We start from the raw sequence: 10,349 nt of genomic DNA, 5'->3' as shown, positions 1-10,349 counted from the left end.
TAAATGTTTTAAGTACTCTTCACTTTCAGCAAGCAAGGTTGTATTCATTTGCATATCGCAGGTTCTTAACAAGTCTTCCTCCAATCCTGATGCCACGTTTTTCTTCATAGAACCCAGCTTCTCGGATTATTTGCTCAGTATACAGCTTGAATAAATATGTTGAAAGAATACAACCCTGTCGTACACCTTTCTTAATTTTAAACCATCCAGTGTTCCCTTGTTCTGTTCGAACAACTGCCTCTTGGTCCAAGTACAGATTTTTCATGAGCACAATTAAGTGTTCTGGAATACTCTTACTTCGCAATGTTGCCTATAGCTTGTCATGATCCACACAATCAAAAGCCTTTGCGTAGTCAGTAAAGCACAGGTAAACATCTTTCTGATATTCTCTGCTTTCAGCCAAAATTCATCAGACATCAACAATGATATACCTTGTTCCATGGCCTCTTCTAAATCCGGCTTGAACCTCTGGAAGTTCTCTGTCAATGTATGCTTGCAGCCGTTTCTGTATTACCTTTAGTAAAACTTTACTCATATGGGATATCAAAGAGATTGTCCAATGAATTCTGCATTTCATTGGGTCACCTCTCTTTGGGATGGGCACAAATACGGATCTCTTCCAAATTTCTTGGCATAACTGAGTGAGTGAGTGCCTCCTGTGCTGCCTCACTTTCTTGAAAGATTTCAATTATTTTTCCATCAATTCCTGGTGCCTTGTTCTTTGCCAGTTCCTTCAATGCACCTTGGACTTCTTCCTTAAGTATCATTGGCTCTTGTTCATATGCTACCTCTTGAAACGGCTGAAGATCAGCCGTTTCCTTTTGGAACAGTGACTCTGTATATTCCTTCCATCTTCTTTTAATGATTTCTGCATCATGCAATAATTTTCCCATAGAATCTAGTGGGTTACAAATTGGGCTGCTTACCACAGGTCAGCAGTTCAAATCCACTAGCCGTTTCACAGGAGAAAGATGAGGCTTTCTACTCTTATAAAGATTTGCAGCTTTGGACACCTTAAATGGGGTCACTGTGAGTTGGAACTGACTCCACAGCACACTACCACCACCACCATATTGGGATTTTAGTTAAAAGTAATATAATAAAGTACTTGATTCTAGATTATTTTTATAGATGAAAACTAGATTATATCAATCTTTTTTCTTTCATCTGGGAAGCATCTAAATATGTCTTCTAGCGTCAAAGGCAAACAGGTATTCTACCCCATGTATTTTGAGATAGCCTGTCCCATTTCTACAAATCACAAAAAACAAAGAACCAAAATAAGACAGCAAACTGATAACTAAAATGTTGCTTAAAGATGTCTTTAGGAAGTTAAGGGGTATCTAGTTTAAGAAAGCAGAGATAAATACTGCTATCCTTTTTGCTGGGGATATTTTTGATAGTGCCATTCCGATTGATGTCTTGAAGCAAGGAGCTGTGCTTTGCTGATTTTTCACATAACTACTAGTTCATAATAGATATTCGATAAAATTAAACAATTGAGCACTAAGCTCTTGGATCCAATTTAGGGATGTCTACATTTGTCCATTTTGGAAATGATATAAATCATGCCCTATGGTTTCAGCAGGTAGAGCCATGTTCTCTTTGATATCTCTTTATGCTCATCCATTTCTGACTTGAAAGCAGGCCATTGTATTGTCTTTGATTCGTCACCTTACTAAGGGCAATACCTAGGAAACTCTACATGAGGGGACTTCAAAAAGTTCCTGAACATTTTCCATTATTTTTTAATTCCATTTTTCCACATTTTGAAGCTCCCTCTTATAATTTCTCGGGGCTTGAAGTCTCAGCACAGATGTAATTAAAGGCAATTGGGCTTTAACTGGTTCCTCCCGTGTGGAATTCTCCTAAGCCATATAGTGAGAGTAATAGAGTGCAAGCAGATAAGCTTCATAATGGGACAAAGTATTTTAGGAGCATTGATGAGCATATCACTGAGCTTTTGGTTAGAAAAAAATTCTATTTTATTTCACGGGTTTGTGATTTTTTTTAATTTAATATAAATTAACCACACTATATATTTATGCTCACACATTTGTTCACATTTGCTGTCTCTGAAACTGGGATGCATCTCAAAATTTATATGATAGGCACATACAGAATGGATGGAGATGGGCAACTTGGACATTGGATACACAAATGGGGAGGCGGGGGACTACAAAGGCAAGAAGTGACTGGCTTACAAGCTTTCAAGGGGGAACCTAGTGCTAGGGAACATGGAGGAAGGCAGAATCTCCAATGGGTACTATTCAATCTGGGCGGAGCGGATGAAAGGAAATACAGATGGGTAACTTGTGATACTGTAGTGAATAATGCTTATCAGGACGGATTATGAGGGTTGGAAATGCAAAGGTAGACGTTTTGGAACAAGGAAGGGAGTGATTAATTCTACAGGCTAGGAGCAGAGGTATCTGGGACCATCAACCAAGAAGAGCCGAGAGCGGGACCCTACCCAGAGAAACAGAGATGCCTGAGATGGAGACAGAGACGATGACATGGAGTAATAAAGAGGCTGGTGACTTTGGATCCAGAGAGGGAAAGGGACTGTGGGCCGAAAACAGGGAGTGTGTGTGTGGCGGGGGAGGGGGGAGTGTAGGAGGAGGCGGGCTTCTAGGATATACCCTTTAGTTGGTTGACGATGCATGGAAGGGATTGGAACCATGGCAATGAGATGATATACGATGGAATGAATGTAAAACTAAAGTTCTGTCATGTAAACTACCATATAATTCACAATAAAACATTAAAAAAAAATTTATGTGATAGGAACCAATTTTATCATTTAATTTGAATGTTTTCCATAGTACAAGTGTACTTTGTTTCTGGGGGGTTTGTTTTGGCACTTTAACTGTATTTCACTTTCTTGTGCTTTTTATGCATTGATGATTTATGACAATACTGCATTGAGAAAGTCTATTGGCACCATTTTTCCAACAGTAGGGGTTCACTTCGTGTGTCTGTCACATTTTGGAAATTCTCACAATATAAAGGGGCTTGAAAAAGTTCAAGGAAAAATTGAATTAAAAAATAATGGAATGTTTACATTAACTTTTTTAAACCCTTTAATATTTCAAACATTTTAATTTTTAGTTGCTGGGATAATGAGAAGCTAAATGCCTGAGCTTGGAAGCTACCTTGTGGCTTCTTCTCCAGACCATGGACTCCTCCTCCTAGGAAGAGACTTGTAAAGAAGTGGTGGTGGTTGTGTGCCACTGAGTCAGTTCTGACTCATAGCAACCCTGTATAGGGTTCCCAAGGCTGTGTAAATCTTTACCAGAGCAGAAAGCTTTATTTTTCTCCCATGGGGAGAATGGTAGATTCGAACTACTGACCTTATGGTTAGCAGCCCAGCTTGTAATCCACTTTGCTACCAGGGCTCCATAGTTAAAGAAGTAGGTGTGGTGAAATCAGCATCGCAGGAGGATTAGCCACTTAAAAGATTGGAGCTTTAAGTGGGACAGGTTTCTGTATGTGGGTGTGGTAACATGAAGAATGTATAGACAAAGAATAAGACAAAAAAAAAAACAAAACTATATATATGTGTGTGTGTGTTAGCTTTGTTGACATAGAGACAGTATGTTTTATTCAATATCTTTTCTTTTTATAGCCCCTGCCTCCTCTTTAGACTCTTTCAGTAACATAGAGCAAGAGAAATACTTGCAAGCCTTGCTGAGTGCAGTCGCTGTCCATCAGAAGCTCAATGGCAACAACAGTCGCACTGTCAGGCCAGCACTTGCTTTGTCTCCAGGTAAGATTTGTTAGTCCTTTTCCTCCTGACAACTATGAAAGGGTCAGATCTGTTTTAGGCTTTGTGTCTTTTAATTATTTGCCCTGTTCCTGCAACATGTCATCTTAAAGTTTTACCTGTAGGGCTATAATTTTAGCTCCTTTTACTGAGAAATCAGGGTACAACTATTAATGTCTAGTAAATAGTAGATATTAGAGACTCAGTTATTTTCCTTTTTAATTATTAACAGAAAGAGAAAAGATGGTAGAACATAAATAAAATTACTAGGATTTTTCCCTCCAGATCTGTTTTACATACATTTAAAAATATTGTTAAGATGTTACAATGTGTGACTTAAACATATGGTCATTAAATGTGTCTCCACTAAAATCATCATGTATAAGCTTGAAATTCCCCACATTCCTGCAGCCTTTTATGATTCACAGTACAATTTGTTTTAAATAGATTTGGATGAAGCCATTAAGACTTGTACTAATATTCTGTTTCAGTTATCATGTGATGGAACCCCAAAGGGTTCATGTAGAGGTAACCCCAGTGTGTTAGACAAAGGAGCATGTGACTTGAAAAGTTGGTCTTCTTGGCTTAATCAGCTATTTGAATTAACTCAACATAAGCAGAAAGTGGCTTTTCTTGTAAAGTAACACCATGCATGCCTTGCTTCATTTATCATTAAATCCTCTGATTGCATTTGCCAAACCTAACTCTCTATAATCTTGCAAATGTGTGTTATCTCAGATGAAATAATAACATTGCCTTGTTATCTCTAATAAACTTTTGGGTACTTAAAAAGTGCAGTGTTTGGCAGCAATTAGACATGCTACACATGAAGATAACTTTTTGTCATTTGAGTAATGTTAACCCAAACGACATGGTTTCTGTTCTTCTTTTTGGCTGACTTTAGGGACTGAAAGGAGGACTTCAAGAATGTCCACTGTGCTTAAGCAGGTAGTGCCAGGACATTTGGATGTAAACCCATCCAATAGCTTTGCTCGAGGAGGTTAGTAAGATTGATTTTATAACTGAGCACTGATAGAAGCTTAAAAACAGAAAACATTAATTGTTCTAGATAGTGAATACTTTAAATCAACTCATTACAGTTCCAACTGTTCTCACCCTTTTCCAAATAAGTGATCAAATTTATCACTAACATAGTGACACATGAGTTTAACTTCATGGGACAAGAGATAGAATAATTGTTGAAGGCTTAAGTATTGAGTTTGTGACACTTCAGAAGGTAAGACGAGCACATCCTAATGAGGAGTCCACTCTGGGAGGATGCCCTGATGCTCCATGTTTGCATGGTGACAAGACTGATCACAGAAGTACATACAGCTAAGGAGAAGTGATAGCAGACCTAAAGGCTATACTTCCTGTGCCTGACTTGTGAAATACTAGTTTAGTGGATAAGATAGAATGATATCCAGATTGCTCTTTTTTCTTCTGAATTGTGGTGGCTGGTATGAGGAAGTAAAGAAAAGCTGAGTACACATTAGTTCTTTTAAGTTCCAAAGGGTGGTCTACTTTGGTCTCAGGAAGTTTATATGAGATTCTTTTACTTTACAGAGGAAATTCCAAAGTAGGCATCTTGATTGTAACATTCTTCTGTTGCACAATGAAGTCACAGAATCCTAGACTATTCCTCTCACTCCCACAAAATGCTGAATCCCTTTGAAAATGTACCAAGGCCATGTTCTTGGTTTTGCTTGAACGTGATCAGTAATGGAAAACGCACTTCTTCCCACAAATAGCCCATGGTATTTTTAAATTGGCTCTGTATGGTAGAGGCGTCCTGGTGTGGCGCTGTGGGTTAATGTGCTGGACTGCAAAGTCGGCTTAAACCGCAAGATCGGCAGTTCAAGCTCACCTGGTGCTCCTTGGAAACCCTATAAAGGGTCGCTATAGGTTGGAATCTACTCGACGGCACTTAACAACAACATATGGTAGAAGGAATCCCTGGGTGATTAAGTGCTCAGTCAACTACTAACTAAAAGTCCACCCAGAGGCACTTCAGAAGACAAGCCTGGCAGTCTGCTTCTGAAAGGTCACAGTCTTGACAACGCTACTGAAGCCGTTCTACTCTGACACATGGCATTACCACAAGCCAGACTGGCTAGACAGCAACTGATTTGGGATTGTTTCTGGCTTTGTTGTTATTTATTGATCTTAAAATCTCCCACTGTATAACTTTTACACATTGACCCTTGCTCTGCCCTCTTAAACTCCACAGTAAGTCTGATCTCTCTCATACTACAGCTCTTTTGACATGATAATTGTTTCTATGTTTTCTCTCTAATTTAGTTAATTGTAAACATCCCAAGTTAAATGATTGTAGTTCACTCACCATTGTTGTCATTCTGTGAACTCTTCACCGAATTGAGCCCAGCACTCTAGGTATACATAAAGATTATATTAGATATAGGAACAGTTCCATCACTACATTGACTTACATGGAGATTGTTATTAAGTGCCACCAAGTCAGTTCAGACACAGAGCAACCCTGTATAAGGTTTCTGAGGCTGGTAAATCTATACTGCTTATGAGTTCTCCAACTAAAACTCTCACCTGGCTCACATTTTTAAATCTCTGTCAGTCTTTTTAATTCACTCCTTTCCAGTCTTTCCCCCTGTTAATTATATTACAAAAGATTATATGACTAGTTTGGTATGATTTATTACAGGAATTACTGCTTTTTTCTGAGTACCAATAAACAGGCCATTAGTAATCCCGTCTAGGAGCTCTGGTAGTATAGTGGTTACGAATCGAGCTGCTAACCTTAAGATCAGCAGTTCAAAACTACCAGCTGTTCTGCAGGAGAAAGATGAGGCTTTCTGCTCCCGTAAAGGTTTACAGCCTCAGAAATCCTGTACAGGGTCGCTATGAGTTGTTTCCAACTCCACGGCACATAACCACCAATAATCCAGTCTAGAATTTGGTTTAGGGTCAATATAAAAGCTCTAGTTTCTAAAATTCACTTTTTTTCCCTCTCAAATACCAGGATTTCCTACACATGTCCTGGCAGTTACATTGGTTCTTTGGATACTTATTTATTTTCTTCCTCATCAGAATTTTCTACAACTGTAGAATTTCCTAAGAGCTTTCTTGACCTTCTTGAGTTGTCATCCTAATTAATGTGTCAAGCTATAGGGTCATAAATAGCTTCTTATGAACTTTTAAAATACCATAGTTTAAATTTTTAAGATAAAAACTTCCTTGTTCTCATTCTTTCTTTCTTAGTAATTTTGGAGTAAAAGTTGAGGCAGTGACTTTCTCTTAAGGTTCCTGGTATTTCTAGTAGCAAGAACTCTTTTCTTTTGTCAGAATTTGGTTCGAGGTTGCACTTTCTCTTTTGCTTCATTTGCCATCTGACAGTTTCTATTGTCAGCAAAGTCATTAGTAATTTTCCATTATACTTTTAGTAGAATACAACTTCCAGCAGCTATGTGATTAGTTGAAGTCCTCCTACCCCACACTTTGCTATTGTGTTTTGCCTTTATTAATGTTATTGGGACATTATTCATCTCTCCATTTAGCCAGATGACCTGTTATAAATTTTAGCTACGGAAATGTTTCTGCTTTTATCCTAAGGTTCATAGATTTTTCACCCAGTTGTTTCAACTAACATATGTTCTTTCCTTTTATATTGACCTCAGGCTCATAGCTAATGGTTACATTCTGATCATGAGTCCATTCTTTGCTAGTCTCAAAGATACCTGGAAGCCTACTTGTTTGAGTTAAGAACTCTAATTTGTTTAAGGAGCTCTGGTAGAATAGTGGGTTACAAGTTGGGCTGCTAACTGCAAAGTCAGCACTTCGAATCTACCAGCCACACCGCGGAGAAAGATGAGACTTTCTGCTCCCTTAAAGATTTACAGCCTTGGAAACTCTATACAGGGTCACATGATTCGCAACTGACTCTATGGCACATAACACCACTACCATCTAATTTGTCTATAATCCAGTCTATGTAAATCTTCAGCTGTTATTGTTGCAGACACTCTTCCCAAATATTTTCTGCTGAAAAGTATTGTTGGCTTACTGTGTTCTTTAATGACAGACATTTTCTCCTAACATAGTGCCCAGTATTCTGGTATCTTATGCTAGGATTCAGGAACACAAATCCCATTCTTCTATCTCAAACAGTGAACATATTAGTAACTGGCTAATAGTAGGAGCTCAGTTAAGGCTAGCTGCCATCATTATTGTATGTGGTGATGTCTGTCATTACTACTGACTAACACACTGCTGAAATGGTAGGAAAGTTTATATTTGCATTTAGATTGCCTTGAGCCAGATTTCTGCTCATTAACCTAAGGCAGCAAAATAAATATACTGGTATATACTCTAGGTTTAAGCCAATAATTGTCAAACTCTCCTGATCATGACTCATAGTAAGAAATACATTTTACATCCTAAATGTGTACACACATACTCATTTTATATCATAATTCAGACAGTACTAAGTCATATGCAAAATATATATATACAACAAAAGTTTTATGAAATAATACACATCTACACTATATGCAGTGTGGAGTCCTGGTATGGCACTGTAAGATAAACACTGGACTGCAAGGTTGGTGGTTCAAACTCAACAGCTATTCCACAGAACCCTATACAGGGTTGCTATGAGTCGGAACTTAACAGCAATATGCAGTGCACATAATATTTTAATACTTTTTCAGGTGTTTTTTGTTTGTTATTTTTAATGTAGTAGATTTGACCTACTAAAGTGATTTAATAATCCATTAAGGGGGATCCACTCTAGACCCTTAACAGGTGTACTATGCTCAAGACAAATACTTATAAATAGGAATCACTCAGGAAATCTAAGTTTACCTCATCATTATATAGAAAAAAGACTGGACTGGGAGCTACAAGGTTGGTGGTTTGAGTCCACCAGCTACAAAAGATGAGACTTTATGCTCCCTCAAAAAGATTTTTAAAGCCTCAAAAACCTTACCTAGGGTTGCTATGAGTTGAAACCCACTCCAGGCAGGTTTCAACTACAACAACCAATACAGTAGTGCACTTACTTTGATTAGCATTCCTTCCAGATAGAATTACAATTCTCAGAGCCTTCTGCTGGTCCCTTATCAGGATTGGCATTTTCTCATTGCTGAGTTCTTGTTACAGTGATAAACCCTTGGCAGTGCTTCATTAATGAGCCTCTTCTTAGGGAAATGCTTAATGAAGCTATAGTTGAGGACCACCACAGCTCACAATGTATTGATTTGTAAAAATAAATAAGTAAATGTTTTGAGGCAATTCCTAAATTTAGGCTATGTATAGGATGAATATAACAGTAAACATGATTTGGTCTCTGCCCTTGAGAGCACACTATCTAGTTGAATATAATAATATGCATATAGTCACAATACTGTGTAATATGAGTTCATATAGAGCTCCCAATCAATAGTGGGGAGCAGTTGGAGTTAACATAATACCTAGAGCTCTAGGGATCAGTAGAATTTTGTCAGGTAAAGAAATGGTTAAAATTATTCCAGGCAGAGGGACTAACATGAGAAACTGATATGTTCAGACAATGGTTTCTCAAAATCAGAAATAGCTAAAGAGTCATGATATTCATCTTGGTGGACTCAAGCGTGGAAACAGTAGTGAGATTGGCCCAGGATCGGGCAGTGTTTCGTTCTGCTGTGCATAAGGTTGCTATGAGTCGGTACCGACTCAATGACACCTAACGACAACAACAACATTCCAGTAAGAAACCAGTGCCTTATCAGAAAGGACACTAGTCTACCGGCCTTGTGACTTTGCCATGTCATCCCAAGTCTTGGTTCTCATTATATGTGCGCCATTATTCTGTGACTTTACAAACTTTAGCTTCTGACTTCTTGAAAACCCTAAACCAGGTCGCTATGGGTTGGAACTGACTAAACATCACTTAACAACAATAACACCAACAACAACAGTTTAATAATGCTGCTATTCAAATCCTGAATAAATAAAAAACTCCCTTAATTGACTTGAGCAATTCCTTTCGTCAGAAAACTATGCAACTGTAACTCACTGCTAACTACTTTTGTGTTTATCAAGTAAGTTTTCCTACAGTTGAAAAGCACTTTCTTTCTGTCAGGGGAAAAGAGAGAGAGAGGGAAATATATATATATCTGTATATACGTATGTATTACTCAAATTACAAAACTATTATCTCTAATACTACCTGTCATTTTGGTACAAATAGGAATTTTATGAGAAACCATTATTTCAGTTATTATAGACTGTAGTATTAGCGGTGTTGGGTATTGTCACAGGATCATGAATTTTTGCTGCTCATAACTTTTTACTTATGGAAAATAAATATAATTTCAAATTGAAAAGAGAAGGAAGGTTGTGTGGCAATGCTTAATGCTCTATTGCAAAAAACATGCCCTTAGTTATTCCAAATGGTTGCTAGAGCTTTCATTGTTTCCTGATACGATAAACTCTCCCAAAGAACAAATGTGTTGAACAACACGTAGCATTTACCAATCAGTCAGCCTCCCTAAACACTAGGGCCAATGTATTCCTACCATAAGTTTGATTCTGACTCAATTAAAATCTCCAAAAGCGAATTCCATTT

General features: G+C 37.9%; 1 protein-coding gene across 2 annotated transcripts in view; it reads left to right on the top strand.

The window, feature by feature from the left end:
- SBF2 (SET binding factor 2) overlaps nt 1-10,349 on the top strand; it is a 552,380-nt gene that overhangs the window by 458,733 nt on the left and 83,298 nt on the right. For both annotated transcript variants that reach the window (XM_006873002.1, XM_006873003.1), the window contains exon 28: nt 3,629-3,769. In XM_006873002.1, the coding sequence (XP_006873064.1) occupies nt 3,629-3,769 (141 nt within the window). The remainder of the gene's footprint in view (nt 1-3,628; nt 3,770-10,349) is intronic.

This window comes from Chrysochloris asiatica, unplaced genomic scaffold (genome assembly GCF_000296735.1).
Source record: "Chrysochloris asiatica unplaced genomic scaffold, ChrAsi1.0 scaffold00219, whole genome shotgun sequence".
Classification (NCBI taxonomy): domain Eukaryota; kingdom Metazoa; phylum Chordata; class Mammalia; order Afrosoricida; family Chrysochloridae; genus Chrysochloris; species Chrysochloris asiatica.
Note: the sequence above shows the minus strand (reverse complement) of the source record. Positions and strands in the feature narration are given on the sequence as shown.